This window comes from Zychaea mexicana, assembly GCF_025766255.1.
Source record: "Zychaea mexicana strain RSA 1403 chromosome Unknown BDB00scaffold_68, whole genome shotgun sequence".
NCBI lineage: Eukaryota > Fungi > Mucoromycota > Mucoromycetes > Mucorales > Lichtheimiaceae > Zychaea > Zychaea mexicana.
In genome coordinates, this window is record NW_026516731.1 from 67,015 (window position 1) to 83,619 (window position 16,605).

Consider the following 16,605-nt stretch of genomic DNA (forward strand, 5'->3'; position numbering starts at 1 on the left):
AGGGGTTTTCCTTGTTTGTTGTGACATACGTCGCCGCGAACGAGAATTTTGTTACGAATACAAGAGCGGGCAGTCCTCCGGAGTGCACTACCGTCTCATCTGGCGGGGCTCGCCTGTCATCATTGTTTCGTTCTTTGATAATTATCGCGTCCGAGGGAAACGTGCGTTTACTTTGGGCCCATAATTGTGTTCACCTTTGGAATGTGTATTCCTCTGAGTGTCATACCATGTACAGGAGGGGCTAAGATGGAACTTTCTTTCATCTACTCTGTCTTGTTTTTTTTTGGGGTACGTAGGGACTTTTGGGATTGCTAGGGTCCTTTATTTCTTGAGTAACTCCTGTTTTGGGTTATACTGGAGTAAACAAAAGAAGACACTAGGTTTTTCTTTGTGTTGAGGGGCATCATTTACTTTTTTTTTGGGATCCTGAGGGGAGGAAAAAGAAGCATGGATTCATCTTATCGTCCTCTCTTTTTTGGGTTGTTTTTGAGGACAGATGGAAACATGACTGTTTCTTTTTCCTGAACAATTGTCCTTTTAGGGTTTGGACGCGTAAAGATCTTCTTCTTTTTGGGTGCTGGGTATAATGAAGTAGATTCTTGCGTTCTTTTTGCGGGGAGCAGACAAGATGACCACGATGGGAACATTTATTGCTCGATCTTCCGACTTGTTGGGAGAAACTGTGTTATGGGCTAGTTCCTGGTCTGATCTGCGACAACTTAGCCAATTGGTTAGAAACTAGTAGTACATGGTGGCTGGGTGTGTATTAGTGTTGTTGATAATATAAAAGATAATCTGATAGTATGTACCATCTTGTCGAATTGAATTATTCTAATGATGCTAGGCAAAAGATCCTTGTATTTGAAAAGATCGATGTGTGGTTTCATGAACGGCATACGTATGTGGAGTATACGCAAATCCATTTGACTCAGATATGTATGCTGTCGTCTAGTATAGGTGCCCTGTTTTTCTCCCACCATGATGTTATGTGGTATGAGTCCGATATTAAACCTAAGTCGAGCAGCAAACATGAAATAATACACAATTCGAAGCTTTCTCTTGAATAACGTAAAACTCCCTACCGCACCAACTTGCCCCAATATCGTCAAATCAACTACTGAAGGCGGCATTGATCTGCATTATGATACTATGTATTGCACATTAGTAATTAGCTTACTGTTTATCCAAGTCAATGCAACAGTGAGTCCAGCGTTGACCATATGTAGCAACATCATATACAGCAGTACATAATTATGTAGCTACTTGGCCTCCCTTTGCTCGTCACCTTTGACGATTAAGGTGAAACACGGATTATGTAGCGGGCGTCGCTTCGTGCGCTAAAAATTCGACAACGTAGCCGAATATGTTTGTCCGCTTCCACAGCCGCCGATGGCTTGATTTGTTTGCTTCTCTCGGGAAATGTTTTGTCAGTATAGCAGCTCGAAAGAATACCGCTCTAATCAACTTTCAAATGCCCTTGCAATATATCATATCGTTGAAGTGGCCACACTCATATGCAACTAAACGAGCAAAGAAAGGAAAAGAGATGTAACAGATTAGAAAGTTGCCGTGCTGAGCGAATCCTAGCATACTCAATCCTATTTGAATACTTGACAGGTCGAAACAAAGCCACACTTGGCAAACAAACTGCAGCCTAGACGAAAATTACGAAATGACAGCTTGCATATAGGCAGATGGGATCATTGAGAAGAAGAAGAGGAGGAGTGGTGTCTTGAACCGTGTCCAGCAACATACATCTACACGGTGCCCTCATATGAGCACGGTTCGAGCTGCAAAAAGTAACTTGATTTCCATGCGATCGCGCAAAGCTACTTGGCATACAGTACCATTCGACGCGACGCCATCAAATGCGTAAACGTCGATTCATATACCACGTCATGGTTGCAGATTTCCAATCGTTCTAATGCACTGACCATTTATCGCTGTCACCCAAATCTTTTATGGATTTATAGAAAACGCAGAAAGAAATCCAGTATTTGGTATGGCGACCTACCACTGCCACTAAATTCACTGGATTATGTACCTTATAGCTTTACTTTGCTTTTGTCTTTGCACTCTTACTCTTCTTTCCCTCATTGCCAAATGGGTCCAATTCTTCCGCACATCAGTTCTACCGTATGGAAAACTTAACATCACAGCCGACAAGCCTCAATCACCTCTTGGTCATTGGCTCGCTCAATTGACAGTACCCAAATCGTGGTTTTCACACTTTTACATTGTCGGTTTCGCGTTTGCCCTGGAATCATGTATCGAGATTGCGCTATTACTGCTTTGGCAGCCAACCAAAAACTTCAGCAAAGCAGGGGGCCCCATCTTAACCTTGGTGCGTACTTTGGATACCGCACAAGGCAGCACTCACATTGAACCCGAATTCTGTGTCTTGGCTCTCGTGTTAATGACGATGCATTTGGGCCGACGCGTTTACGAATCGTTGTGCGTTGAGCGACCCTCACGCAATGCGCGCATGCATATTTCGCATTATGCAACCGGGCTTGGATTTTACGGTGCTATGGTGGTTGCCACGTGGATAGAAGGAGCCGCCAACCTTGGTCTATGGAACAGTGACACGACAACGGTGATGGCATGGAAGAAGGCCTTTGCAGCTCCGACGATCCTCGTTCGTACGACGCTGGCGGTAGCGCTGTTTGCTTATGCGTCCAATCACCAACACACGTGCCATCACATTCTTGCTTCATTGCGTGAAAAGCGTTCGGGGTATCAAATCCCTCGAGGCGATTGGTTTGAATCGGTGGTTGTGCCTCACTACCTGGCAGACATCTTGATCTATTTCGCCCTGTGCATCCTGCACGGCTTTGGCAACTGGACGCTGCTGTGTGGTCTTGTATGGACGATTGTGAACTTGTCCATCACGGCAGACGAGACAGAAGCATGGTATAAAACGACGTTTGACGATCGTTACAAAAAGGCGTTCCCCAAAGGCCGATGGATCATTTTGCCCTGGGTTTACTGAACAATGCGTTTGACATGATTGGCTCCGTTCTTTGGCACACACACTTTCTAGGACACTTACCCCCCGCCAGGCTAAAAAAGAAAAAAGAGAACTTTTTTTTTCTTCCTCTTTCCTTCGTTAATACTATCATACTTTTTCTCTCGCACCTTGTTCTTCTCCGTAATTCCTCACAACTACAATGAAGTTTGGCCATACCCTGCAGACTTCACTCTATCCTGAATGGACCTTTTATTACTTAGGTTTGACACTTTTTCTCTCCCTCCTCCCCCCCCCCTTTATTGTTCCGAGTGTTGATAGCAAGTACTGATAACGCAACGAGATACGACGTTATAACTTGATAATAATTATAATAAAAAAATACAACAGCATACGACGACTTGAAACGATTTTTGAAACAGAATTCACGAGGGAATCAAGAATGGACAGAGGAACACGAATCGGAATTCGTCGAGCGATTAGAAAAGGAACTCGACAAGGTGTATAGCTTCCAACGTGTCAAACTGGAAGAAATCAACCGACGTATTGAGGCCGAGGCGCGTGAGGTCGAAGAGCTGTGTCGCAAAGAGGCTCCGGAAGAAGACGAGTTTACTGCGTCAGAAATGGAATTGGGCCATATCATTGCCGACGTCCATGACTTGGCCAAGTTTACACGACTCAACTATACCGGTTTCCTGAAGATCATCAAGAAGCATGATGTTTGTTTTTATCTTTTTAATTTCTTTCATTAGTGTTTCAGGGAAGGTGCGACTTAACAACGTTTTTTTTATTTATAATATAGAAAGTAACCAAATGGCCGCTCAAGCCCATGTTTAACGTACGTCTGAATGCTAAGCCATTCTACAAGGAGAACTACGATGCCCTTATTGTCCGCATATCCACATTGTACGATCGGGTACGCACACGAGGCAAGGAGCGTCGTGGCGATGCTGCTGCCGGTGGCAAACAGTCGGCGTTTGTCCGCAACACAACAAAATATTGGTATGAATACAAAAGGAATTGGAGTTGTTTTCTTCTGACTCAAGTGACATCAAACACTCACCATCACATACGTGCGTTTCAGGGTCCATCCCGACAATATCACTGAGCTCAAACTGATCATCCTCAAACATTTACCCGTCCTGGTGTTCAACCCGAACAAGGAGTTCGAGGCCCAGGACTCTGCCATCACCAGCATCTACTACGATAATGACGACTTTAACTTGTACATGGGCCGTCTGGAGAAGAGTGAAGGAGCCGAAGCCATCCGCATGCGCTGGTATGGAGGCATGGAGTCCAACACCATCTTTGTGGAGCGCAAGACACATCGCGAAGACTGGACTGGCGAAAAATCGGTCAAGGCTCGATTCCCTGTCAAGGAGAAATACCTGAACGCGTTCTTGAGCGGCGAATATACCACCGACGAGCTCTTTGCCAAGATGCGTGAGCAAGGCAAGCATTCGGAAAAGGAGATCGAGGAAATGGAACAGCTCGCGCAAGAAGTGCAATACACGGTCTTGACCAAACGACTGCACCCCATGATGCGCACATTCTATAACCGAACGGCGTTCCAATTGCCTGGCGATGCGCGTGTACGTATTTCTTTGGATACCGAGCTATCGTTGATTCGCGAGGACAACATGGGCGGTCGTGCACGATCGGGTAATAACTGGCGACGCATGGATATTGGTGTGGACTATCCATTCAAGCAATTGCCCGAAGAAGACATTTGCCGCTTCCCCTATGCTGTCTTGGAGGTCAAGCTTCAAACCCACGTCGGCCAGGAACCTCCACAGTGGGTCGTCGAACTGGTCAACTCGCATTTGGTCGAGTCTGTTCCCAAATTTTCCAAGTTTATTCATGGCTGTGCGACCTTGTTGGAGGACAGGATCAATGTGTTGCCCTTCTGGCTGCCTCAAATGGACATTGATATTCGCAAGCCGCGTGTTCGCTCGTTTGGCTTGCTGCGTCCTACAGAAGACACGGCCGGAAGTAGCTCGGCTTCGGGTCATAGCAATGAGGAGGATCATGTACAAATCCGTATGATCGCCGAAGCCACGACGCAGCCTTCTTCTGGCACAAATGCTGCTACGGAAGACACGCCGCTACTCCAGCAACAGGGCGGCGAGCCTGAGGACGTCGAGGCGAAGAGAAGAAAGAGTATCTTGTCACCTGCTGGACTGCGGTACTTGTTCAAGAAGAGCAAGACAACATTTAAGCGCAACGATCAGAACAATAAGAAGAGTGCTTCTGCGCGTGCCGCACGTGTCGCTGCAGCATCGGCTAAACCACCACCGGTCAAGACGTATTTCGCAAACGAGCGTACATTCTTGGCTTGGCTGCAGTTCACACTCTTGTTGGGCGGTCTGGCGATTGGTTTGCTCAACTTTTCGGACAAGGTGGGCCAGATTTCGTCAGGTATCTTCACTGCTTTGTCGTTGGGCGCCATGATCTATGCCTTGTACAATTATCACGAACGCGCCGACCGCGTGACACGAAATGATACGGGCGAGTTTTCGGACAAATATGGTCCGGGTGTCCTCACCGCATTCGTCGTGTTGGCCATATCCATCAACTTTTACTGTAAGTAATCTTGTGCTTTGTTTGGTGCCAAGGAGGAGACTCGCTCACTAACACGCTCAAAAATGTATTATATAGTACGCTTGACGTTAGACGATGATGTCGAGTGGGGAAAGTAGTATAATTAGTTTGTAAGCTCCAAATAATTCATGTATAACTTTGATTCTCAGTTTTTCTGTAAACCTTCGCTACTTGTTCTTTTCTCCCTCTCCCTCTCCTTTCATAAATTCCACGTTGATGCTCGATTGCGCATTATCTGGTCCTCTGCATTTATATCGGCCACAGCATTTCGGCAAAGGCAAATAAACTACATTTTTTCGTCACATAATTAACGTGCGATTTGTCTCAAAGAAAATTTAATGATCTAACAAACCTCACGAAACGACAATCGATCCGATCCGATCCGATTGATCAATCGTTCGCGTCATTTCTTCATATACGTTAGAATTGGAATGGTTGAAAGATCGTTATTGGTCTGATCAAGATCCTCCAGGTATATATAGATACTGCTATGGTCAACTTCCGTTTCTAATATCCTCCATAAACAAATCCAGAGCTCCACTTGACACCATGCAAAGAAAACGCGAAAATAGCAGCAGCGGCAGCAGCAACCACTTTTGATGTTACGTTTAGACTTACAGACGTGTTGGAGCTGAACAGTATCACGTTACAGTCGTATATGACCGAGCGGTGGCAATGGTAAGTTGAAAGAAGAAAACCCCCTCTCTGTTATTCAAATGAAACAGTTCTTTTTATGTACTCAAATGATATACTGCCCTCCCCATCTTAAGTTTGATGATGCCAGGGGCTGCTGATGGTTTGGATACGTTTTTAAATGTCGTGTTTGGTACCAAGGTAAACAATCTGTTTTGCTCGGGAACGACGTGTCTGTAGTTTAACCTACTCTATTTGTTTTGACCTGTTCAGGGCGAGAATACACGTAGCAATCATGGTTTGCTGCTGGAGTGTTTGGAGGATAAAGAAGAAATCATGGAAGACGGTGTGGAAAACCCTTTTATTGAACGTAAGTGTGTGCTTGGGGTATTTGTGTGGGTGTATATGTAACAGCACTCCTTGTGTATATCCAAAACACCCCGATCTCATGCATCACACGCGCGGATGTAGGTCCACAGTACCCATTGCCAGCTACTGCCTATATCCTACTCTACGCAGACACAGACTTCAATGGAAACGATTGCATATGTGCCCAGCTGTACCAATCACGCTTTGACGATGACTCGATCGAGACGTTGCTATCTCGCCTATTTTACTATCCACCACCCACCCCAATGATTCGCAATGATACGGCAGATTACTTGGGTGCACTTGGCTTTTTCGCAGAAGAGGAACAACAACTCAATGACAAACATGCTATCACGAATACTATCAAACCGCATCAATGGAAATGGGATATTCTCGCTGCCCGAGATCAAGATATGATGGAAAAGGAACGACTACGCCAGTTGCAACGACCTGATTTTTTCGCCAAACCGCGTCCGAAGCCTGTGCCTAAAAAGCGGAATACAATTGATCTCAAGTTCTTACTGGAACGACAAGAAGCAGGGGGTAGTGGTAGCAACAAGCCTTCACCTACAAGAGCAGCAGCTACTGCAGCGTCGTCATCAGCTGCGCCTACAACAACTGCGAAAGGGAAGCGAAAAGAACAGCCTTCGTCCCCGGAACAGATGCGAAAGGTGAGAATACTTTGAGAGAAGAGGACGCATCGACATTGGCTAGTACAGCTTCGTTTTTGACGTAACCGGCTTTTGTAGAAAAAGACACCTTCAGGAGCAGCAGGAGGATCAAGCGATACCTGGGAATCAGAAAACAAGGACTTGATCAAAAATAGGTTGTGGAGCACCATGTCCAAGGAACGCGGTCATGATCGACGGTCTGAAAAGAGCAAGTTACTGTACCTCCAAATCTATCAAAGCTGTCGATACGTGTTTGTAAGTTGATGATCGTATGTGTATTTTTACGAGACACATGGCTAACATTGTGTACATACAAATCTACATAGCGCCTTACGATGAAGGACAAGCAAGTGAATAGCAAGTTGCTGGATCAAATCATTGACAAACACCTCGACTTTTATGAAGAACTTGATATATTTATGTGATCCTAACTATGCAAATGCAAACGGTAAGGGAAAGAAGAAACAAAGGGAGGAAGGGTTATCCATGCATATACTCCTGGTAGCTGCAATGGTACAAGTGACGATCGTGTTTATTTACGCGCGTTTGTGTGTATGTGTGTGTGGCACATTTTGCAAAATATTTTTTCATACTCACTTTCACAAGGTTTTCTTTTGTTTTTGTAGCACCTTGTCAAAATCGCTTGGCTTTTTATTTTCATCCTCCTTTTAACCATTCCATCCCCCCCCCTTTAAACTTTGCATATTACGATTAATAATAATAAGATACCCTTTGCCTCTCTTTCTTTCCCTTTGCTTCGTTTTCCACAACAACAACAACAACAACAACCGTTCTCCCATACGACCCTGTATAAATGTTTACTCGCGCAAGGCACACGAGTGCCTCGTCGAGCGGCGGTGGCGGCCAAGGCACCTACACCCGTTTACAACAACATGATGACTTTGATGACGATTTTGACGATCTGACCGCCCAAACGTCCATTGCACGCCATCCCAACTCTTTACTTGTTTCCAGCAGTTTGCATAGTGCTATTGTCCCACCATTACCACAAGCCACGCCATTACCTGAAGGCGATCCTATTGCTACTATTACTGCTACTACTACTACTACTACACCAGGAGGAGGTGAAATCAACAGTGACACCATTCTAGAGGATGACAATGAGGAAGCAGGATTGTTTCACTTTTCAGCCCGTGCGTCCATGTCAGCCAAACGAGCAGCAGAGATTCCAATCGCCACCCAACGGTACATTCGAAACAAGCTGCCGTTTCGCAAAAAGACGGCAACGGAAGCATCGTTTGCTTCTCTACCTCAAGTTATTATGGCCGATATTCAGCAAGGCGATATGCCTTCTCAAGCGGACCCGATGCTCAAGGAGTTGCCGAAACGCGGATGGACGATTGTACGTCGGCGGCGGTTCCGTGGTGGCAGACGCCGCATGCTCGGAAAAAACAAAAAGCACGTGCGCGGCATGTCGCTAACACCGTTGTCATTTGATAACACTTTGGCTCAGACCGATCAGTTGTCGACGTCCGTGTTTGTGAAATGGGACCCGAACGGAGCAGCAGTAGCGTCGTCGTCGGCCGCTTCCTTGCCAAGTCAATTGTCGATGCAACGAGTGTCGTCTCCACCGCAGCAATTACAGTTAGAGCAGCAACAGCAGCAGCAGCAGCAACAACATCAATATCAGCATAAGGTTAGATATACCATACCCCTGTATAGAGAGAGGATAAGAAAAGCCTGTCGTTGTCTCCCAATAGCGAACATGGGCTCTTGTCTTCTGTTGGGGCCATAACTCGCATTTACACATGTACTCACATAGAGATATGCATAAACACATACACACAAACGTACATACATACATACTTCATGTACATGTATATGTATATAGGACATTCCGGTCAGTAAAGAAGAATTCGAGTCTGTGGTGCAGTCCGTTCGGTCGGCGATTGATAACGGGGGCGTGCAGCCAACGCGCATCAGCCAGGGCTCGAGTGGGTCCTACTTTTGTCGCAATAGCCAAGGCAAGATTGTAGGGGTATTCAAACCGAAAAACGAAGAACCGTATGGCCGCCTCAATCCCAAGTGGACAAAGTGGATCCACCGACATTTGTTCCCTTGCTGCTTTGGCCGGAGTTGTCTGATTCCTAACCTCGGCTACATTTCTGAAGCTGCGTCCTCCCTCATTGACCGTCGTCTCGGTACATGTCTTGTCCCACACACTGACGTGATCCACTTGGCATCGCCTTCGTTCCACTATGACTATCTCGATCGTCGCTCTGCGTCCGTGGTCGGGCTTCCTCCAAAGATCGGTAGTTTTCAATGTTTTCTGGATGGGTTCCAGGACGCCAACTTGTTTTTGCGCGATCATCCGTTTCCTGTGGATCAATATCATTCGTCGTCGTCGTTGATGCGGGGCACTTCTGTTTGGGCCGGGTGCATGGGTCAGGACACTTATGATGATGATGATGATGAAGACTACAATAACAACAATGACGAAGGCGACGATCATCACCTTCATCAACACAACAACAATTCGGCAGATGGATATGCAGCCTTGACTAGTCACCCTCGTGATGCGCAGGAAATGTTTGCGGAAGTAGTGACGGATGAGCGCTATGAGAGTGATCAGACACATGTTAATCGTTCTCCCACGGCTATTGCTCATACAAAAAAAGGGTTTCGCTGGAAGCATCGTATCCAGGACCAATTTAAGGTTGAATTTGAACAGCTGGTGATATTGGATTATCTGATCCGTAATACCGGTAAGTTCCCGTTGTGTCTGCTTTTGATGAAATACAAGATACCCAGGAATTGTATTAAACGAAACGCTGTTTAGATCGTGGACTGGATAACTGGATGATCAAATTTTGCCAAGAGGGTAGTAGTACGAGTAGTAACAGCGGCAGTGGAAGCAGCAGTCCAACAGCAAGCGGAAGCTTACTGGACGCAGTCAAACAGGCATACGTTCAAGTAGCAGCAATAGACAACGGACTTGCGTTTCCTTTCAAACATCCAGACCAATGGCGATCTTATCCTTATGGCTGGCTCGCACTCCCTGAGCCCTTGATCGCACGTCCATTTTCCGAAACAACACGACACAAGTTCTTGAGCGTCTTGTCGGATCCAGTCTGGTGGCGACAAACGGTGCATGAGCTCCACGACTTGTTCAAGACCGACTCTGATTTTGATGAACGCATGTTTCAACGACAAATAGCAGTATTGAAAGGTCAAGGATTCAATATTGTCCGTGCCTTGTCGGATCCGCATGCAACCCCAATTGATCTCGTGGCTACGGAACGCGTTCTTGTCAATCGAGAAGAAATTTTGATCGAATATGATGAACGATTGATACAACAGCGAAGTCCTCACCAGCAGCAACAATCGCCAAGACGGTTACGTACCAAGCGGTCAACTTCGTTTGATTTGTCGATGCATCAGTCCTCTTCTTCTTCGTTTGATAGTATACCAGCCCAACTTCGTCAGCAACAGCAAAAACAGCAACAGGGACAGGAGCAGGGACGATTGCCGTGGAGAGATCGAATTACAAGCCGCATGTCCGTAGACTTGGGTCGTCGTCGACGGCGACGGTTGATGAAAAACTTGCGTCTCGGACGAAACGTGGGAAGTGACGGTGAGAACGAGTCCTCGAGTGATGATGAATCGGAAGATGATACCAACAAGAATGTTCGTAAGCGCGTAACGATCATCATGGAAACGATAGAAGTAGTCAAAAGCAAAAAGCCGTATTTCACTTGCTGCTAATATAAAGAAGGGACGACGGTAGTACATTTATACATACAGCACAAAGATATATTCACACACACAGACACACACACTTCAATTAGCAACACACACACGCACACACACATTTCTGCATCTTATATATACCAAATTATCATCACTAATATTATTAAAAAGAAACTTTTCAACATCATTTTGATTTCTTGCTGCGAAGTGTCTGTTGTTCTTGCTTTCTTGCGCTCTTTTTATCTCTGGAATGATAATATTCGAGAAAATCTCGCTTATCATTCATGCTCAAGTTGGTCTTTCGCAGTCGTGACATGTTGCCTAAACAGACCGTGAGTTGACCGCCGACTAAATCATCCGCAATCTCTTTGCCAGCGAGTGACGCCAAATCTGCTGCTTCTTGGGATGAGGTCATGGCTGGATTACAGGGGACATCATCGCTGGCAAGTCGTTTGACTGATAATGTATTATAGAACTATTGGTTGGAGGAATTGGATGAGTTGCCATTACAAAACACTGACTAGAGATAACGTAAAAAAGCGCCTTTCTGTTTCTATGCAAATTGGTACCTGAGAGCATAATTTGCAAAAGTGCCAAAATTGGTTGCCAACTGTATAAGTGGGTGGCAAGTTACGATACTCGTATCTAAAAAAATCATCCAAAATACAATGTAAGCTTTTCTTGCAATATAGTGTACATCCCACATAATCCGCTCATCCCATGTTATTATCATTTAATTCACCTAAACGACAAGACATGAAACCGTCCATCACGTTCGGAAGGTTGAAAAGTTTTAAAGACAGGAGCAAATTTCAACAATGCACGGCCATTCGATGTTGTGCCTTCTGGGAACACGACAACAGGACCCCATCCATTGGCTTTGGCTTGTTGAGCAAGATCCCGAACCGAACATACTGGGCCCGTCTCCTCTTGCATGCTAGCGGGCATCTTTGTACACAGTCGCAATGCTTTCCAAAAACTGATCCGACGTACTTGACCTTGTGGGTATACTTGAGTGAAAACAGGGCCGTAGGCGTAGGCAAGGTAAATAACATCAATGTACGACGTCCAGTTGGCAACAATAATATCCCCGGATTTGACGGACCCCGTTTGATTCGCGTTGTTGCTGGTGTTGCGTCGACTGCTACCACGACGTAATGATATGGTTTCGGTTTTGATGTAAAAGAAGCCGCTTGCAAATAGGATGAGCCGCAGAAACAACGTCGACCATATCCGTGACCATATCCGATGAAGAGGACCCACCTAAACCATACATGCTTAGTATACACATATACGCGGTTTTCCATAAGCAAATGACATATAAAGACGCCATTTTCTTACCATAATTATACCAAGAACCTTGCTCATGAGGAAATGGAGCAAACTTAATACCAAAACCAGAGCAAGTTTGACAAGGCCTTGGATGGGTCCGACAATGTAATGGACGGCATTGGAGAGTGTCAATAGCAGACTCGATTCCGTACGTGGTGGCTATCAAAGACAAAGACATTTTGATTCAATATACACGCTATAAGTGGAGGAAAGTCTGAAATATAGATACGGGTATGAACGTACGACAGGTGGTAGGAATGGTTGAATACCCGTACCGGCATCCTAGTTGTAACAAATACATTTTGTCAAAGTTTAATTTCAAAATTAAAAGATAAAACGGTACAAGATTAGAGTGTAGAACTCACCCTCCAACGCGAATATTTTTCCATTCTTGCTCGGTTCGTAAAATGAAGGTAACCAGGGGAAACGCAGAAACCAGAAAGCAGGGTGTGCAACGTGTCAGGCTTTTGGAGGAAAACTCTATCTTTCTCTCAGTTACAATAATTTCACGTGATTCCTTGGAGAAAAGATCATCAGGGTTGATGGTTTAAGCGAAAATTTATGCAGCAAAAAAAAAGATAAAAAAGGGAGAGGATAACACATATGTACACTATATGAGAAGCGAGAGTTGTTTGGAGAGATGGGGGGTTTTACAGAAAAATGCATATCTATACTTTGATGAAATATCGATGATGGGGACAACAGAGAAAGAGAAAGAGAGAAAGAGAGGCGGGTATCAAATTGTAGGAGAGTATGATATATGTATGTATGGTTACAACATAATGATTACTGATAATGTAAAAAGATTATGCACGAGCAGTACTTGCTGGCATGGAAAGAATTTTGAAATCATCGACCTAGAATATGTATATGCCATGAGGTTAGCCATGGTTCCTGCATTCACTCCTTATTAGATATTTGATCTGTACATAAATTTTAACTCACTTTGCAGAACGCCCCGCGTTGTTGGTCAGTATGGAAGTAGCGTACGCCATTATACGATCCATCACTGCTCCCAACTACATGTTACCCAAAAGACGTTAGTTGAGCAGTCATGTACTTACGGGCAACAACGCACTTCACTGATAAACTTACGTCTATTCTCAAGCTCAACGCCAACATAGGTACCCTTTGCGAAATGCACCTCGCCAATATACTTTATCGTACCGAGCATGGGTAAAGGTCGACGTAGCAATTCCACTTTGGCGCCCAACACTGGCATGACAGCGGTCGCAAGACTATCACCGCTGTTCGCATCCTCATAGTCACTTGCATCACTATTACTACTCGACCCCCAGCCAAGTCGTGCTCGCAATGGCGAATGGCTGCGTTGTATTTTGCTATTCTTTTTATTCTTCTTCTTTTTATCCTTGATCCTAGGTTGCAACACAACCTTGTTTGGAGGTACATTATTGCCATCACCATGTATACCAGTACTGGCTGGTCTTTGAGGCATTGTGGGCAGTTCGAATCGTAATCGTGACGGTCGTCCAGAAGGCGTTGTTGAACGCACAGGGGTAGAAGCCGACATCGACATTGTAGCTGCTGCTGCTGCTGCTGCCGCGTTACTGCTGCTAATGCTACTATTGGTGTGATCCATTGGTAATAGAGCGTCGGCTAATAGGGACGATGAAGACGATGCTCGCGACGAAGCATGATGATTGCCGGTATTGTTTTGGATGCCTTCTCGAGCAAGTTCACGCAAAGACGGAATGCCTGTAGCTTCAGGATAGGTTGCAGCGGCAGCCAGACTATTAGGTGGTAACTGTAAGCGATGGTCACGGTGTTGCGCAATGTGATGTTGGCCTGATGCTGTTGTTGTTGTTGTTGCTGCGGCTGATGCTGATGCTGATGTCTGGGCTGTTGCTAGACTGTCATGTGAGCGTCTGCTTCTCAAGCTTATAAACGAAAGTCGTCTGTACGACAAGCTTCCACCACTTGCAGCACTGTTGCGTCGCACTGCTCCGTACTCGGTCTCTGTTTTTTTGGACTTGTTCGAGGATCTTGATTTGAACCCAAAGAGAGACGCAAGATCGGTTTCGAAAGATTTGGTCAGGCTTCGATATGGGACTTCGATATCTAGAAATTAAACTGTTCTGTGAGCGTCAAAGGAGGCATTGGATACTAATAATTTGTACAATGGTAATAGCTAAGCACACGCGATCCTTTGGTGCTTTACCTTCGGAAAGTCTTCTCATGATATCCTTCTCAATCTTTTTGAGCCCACCTAGGGCCTTGACTTGTGACCAATGGCTAGCGAGATAGGCGACACATTGCTGATAAGCATCCACTAACACGCTATCCACGATCCTGTCTTGATCCATCTCCTGCCGGCCAATCAGGTCTCTCACGATGCTCTGATACAACTCGCCTGCGTTCCGGTCATTGATTCCTTCTTGCATGATGCGAGTGAGAAGAAACTCCAAAAAGTCGACAGAAAGCCCGGAGCCAACGGCAATGCCATCCACACACGATAACAGGATCGGATACTCGACGCAATAGAATTCAAAGTTGTCGGAAATGATGGAAATGGTGTGGCTCACCAAGTTCTCCAGAATCTGGTGCACCGTTGACGTCGAAGATGCTTTGCGGTGCTGGATACGTGACAGACATAAATGAAGAGCTTCGACCATCTGAATCGCCGTCTGTTTCTTGATATTGGAGGTAATCTGAGCGACGATTTCAGTAACGATATCACACGTCTTGGAATCTGCCAGCACCGAAAACGCTTGGGCAGACCAGAGCGAGGCCAAGGAATTGATGTGGACGGGCTCGGAATAGATGGTGATCAGGTTCAGCCGAAGAGCAGGAACGTGGCTTTTGTATTTATCCGAAAACCAGAGCATGGATGGCAGCAATGCTGCGCAATCGCCACATGTACATTTGAAATGGTTGCAGAGCTCGGCCATGTCGTGGAGGATGGCGGCACAGACTGTGTCATAGTCGCCCAGGTAGTCGGCCAATCGAAAGGCGTCGTGCAGTAAGCGAAGACTGTATTTCTTGCGAGCCAGACTCTGCTGGTGCGGCGTTTCGACAGCGGCAGGCGATGTGTCGTTGGCTGGACCCGGCGGGATGTGCAGCTTGTCGGTGTAATAGTAGCGAAGAATCACGTTGAAACTGGTGGGCGCAAAAATGTCGCCCGACAGATACACCGTCGAACTTGAGGCTTCACGAAACTCTTTGCAAAACATGGCATAAAAATGCTGTGATTGGGCAGCCAGGATGCATCGATGGACGGCACATTGCTGCTGTGGTGGTACTACCACTGGTGCTGTTGTCGTTGTTGCTGGTGCTTTTGGATTCGTAAATAGCTTAAGTGTCACGTCGCTTCCGAGCTGGCTTTCATACATGGCGGCAATATCCGATTTCAATTGCTCGACGGGGTTGGTGTCACGACGAAAGAGGGCCGTGCCCACTCGTTTTTCTTGGTCTAGGATATCCTTGCTAATGTTGGCGTCACTACTGCCTTGACCAACTGTTATACCCAATTCACAAGCACTGTTGTTGTTGTTGCTGCTGCTGCTACGAATTGTGGATAGGGTCATTAGGGAGGCACTGGTCTGTGTGCTGGTCAGCGAGAGGGTGGACAAGGATGAAACGTCGCTGGTGTCCGCACCGGCGTCTTGGTCCGTTGACGGAGGCATAGACGGCTGGACGAACTCAGCCGTGTACCAGTAGCGGAGCAAATGTTGCATAGTCGAGTATGGTACGATGGGTTCGTCAATGACAATAACCTCAAAGGAGTCGGCATGCTGCAGCAATTGCGAAAGGAATTTGTTTGTAAATTCTTTCGGCGCGCGAGCAAGTATTATGGCTATATGTTTTTTTTATCAATGATAGCAGTATCGTATAAATAATAAGCAGGTATTGTATATTGCACCAACAACGGAAAATAAAAGTAGAGAAGAGCTCACCCCGATGAGCCCAGATCTTGCCGCACGGATAGTCAAAACAGACATCAGCGAGGTACTCTTGAGCGCAATCCAGTAATGTGTTGAGAGACGATTGTAGAGTTTTAGAAGGGGGCGAGAACATGGACCGGCAAAGGGATATAAGAGACGGGTTGATGTTAGTGTCGAAAAGAGGAAAAGAAGAAGGAAAAGGAAAAGGCAAGAGTGTACAGCTTTTTATATAGAAGCAATAGTAAACAGTAGTAAATAAAGCACGTCGTATTGGGGAATAGAGTGTGTATTTTTAAAAAAGCAAATGGGTGAGCGAAGAGTGGCGCATGCACACGCTTTACACGCTCTGGACTGGATGATTGGTTTGCAGAGTGAGAGAGTGAGAGAGAAGAGATGGAAATCAAGGTGGCAAAACTTA

The 16,605-nt window shown here is 45.8% G+C and overlaps 6 protein-coding genes across 6 annotated transcripts; 4 read left to right on the forward strand and 2 right to left on the reverse strand.

Moving 5' to 3' along the window:
- Window positions 1–1,868: 1,868 nt before the first annotated feature.
- BDB00DRAFT_875098 (3-oxo-5-alpha-steroid 4-dehydrogenase-domain-containing protein) lies at window positions 1,869–2,992 on the forward strand (the record flags this gene model as incomplete). The annotated part of the gene is made up of 3 exons (XM_053127300.1): window positions 1,869–1,901; window positions 1,974–2,040; window positions 2,130–2,992. The coding sequence occupies 3 exons, from the start codon at window positions 1,869–1,871 to the stop codon at window positions 2,990–2,992; spliced, it is 963 nt and encodes a 320-aa protein (XP_052976898.1).
- Window positions 2,993–3,081: 89 nt separating this feature from the next.
- Window positions 3,082–5,872, forward strand: BDB00DRAFT_535242 (VTC domain-containing protein). The gene is made up of 5 exons (XM_053117766.1): window positions 3,082–3,231; window positions 3,359–3,687; window positions 3,771–3,970; window positions 4,053–5,551; window positions 5,627–5,872. Exons 1-5 carry the CDS (start codon window positions 3,171–3,173, stop codon window positions 5,665–5,667), a joined length of 2,130 nt encoding a protein of 709 aa, XP_052976899.1. The 5' UTR covers window positions 3,082–3,170; the 3' UTR covers window positions 5,668–5,872.
- Window positions 5,873–6,227: 355 nt separating this feature from the next.
- Window positions 6,228–7,667, forward strand: BDB00DRAFT_790150 (uncharacterized protein; the record flags this gene model as incomplete). Its single annotated transcript, XM_053120931.1, has 6 exons — window positions 6,228–6,247; window positions 6,340–6,403; window positions 6,476–6,572; window positions 6,674–7,242; window positions 7,321–7,497; window positions 7,569–7,667. 6 exons carry the CDS (start codon window positions 6,228–6,230, stop codon window positions 7,665–7,667), a joined length of 1,026 nt encoding a protein of 341 aa, XP_052976900.1.
- A 46-nt stretch (window positions 7,668–7,713) lies between these two features.
- BDB00DRAFT_534992 (phosphatidylinositol 3 and 4-kinase-domain-containing protein) lies at window positions 7,714–11,006 on the forward strand. Its single transcript, XM_053117765.1, has 4 exons — window positions 7,714–7,755; window positions 7,869–8,899; window positions 9,095–9,968; window positions 10,043–11,006. Exons 2-4 carry the CDS (start codon window positions 8,057–8,059, stop codon window positions 10,966–10,968), a joined length of 2,643 nt encoding a protein of 880 aa, XP_052976901.1. The 5' UTR covers window positions 7,714–7,755; window positions 7,869–8,056; the 3' UTR covers window positions 10,969–11,006.
- Window positions 11,007–11,137: 131 nt separating this feature from the next.
- On the reverse strand, window positions 11,138–12,674 carry BDB00DRAFT_875101 (uncharacterized protein; the record flags this gene model as incomplete). Its single annotated transcript, XM_053127301.1, has 6 exons — window positions 11,138–11,428; window positions 11,523–11,598; window positions 11,696–12,216; window positions 12,295–12,444; window positions 12,529–12,567; window positions 12,651–12,674. The coding sequence occupies 6 exons, from the start codon at window positions 12,672–12,674 to the stop codon at window positions 11,138–11,140; spliced, it is 1,101 nt and encodes a 366-aa protein (XP_052976902.1).
- A 547-nt stretch (window positions 12,675–13,221) lies between these two features.
- BDB00DRAFT_768414 (uncharacterized protein) lies at window positions 13,222–16,320 on the reverse strand (the record flags this gene model as incomplete). The annotated part of the gene is made up of 7 exons (XM_053119738.1): window positions 13,222–13,304; window positions 13,381–13,827; window positions 13,855–14,050; window positions 14,246–14,364; window positions 14,465–15,725; window positions 15,885–16,099; window positions 16,200–16,320. The coding sequence occupies 7 exons, from the start codon at window positions 16,318–16,320 to the stop codon at window positions 13,222–13,224; spliced, it is 2,442 nt and encodes an 813-aa protein (XP_052976903.1).
- Window positions 16,321–16,605: the final 285 nt, after the last annotated feature.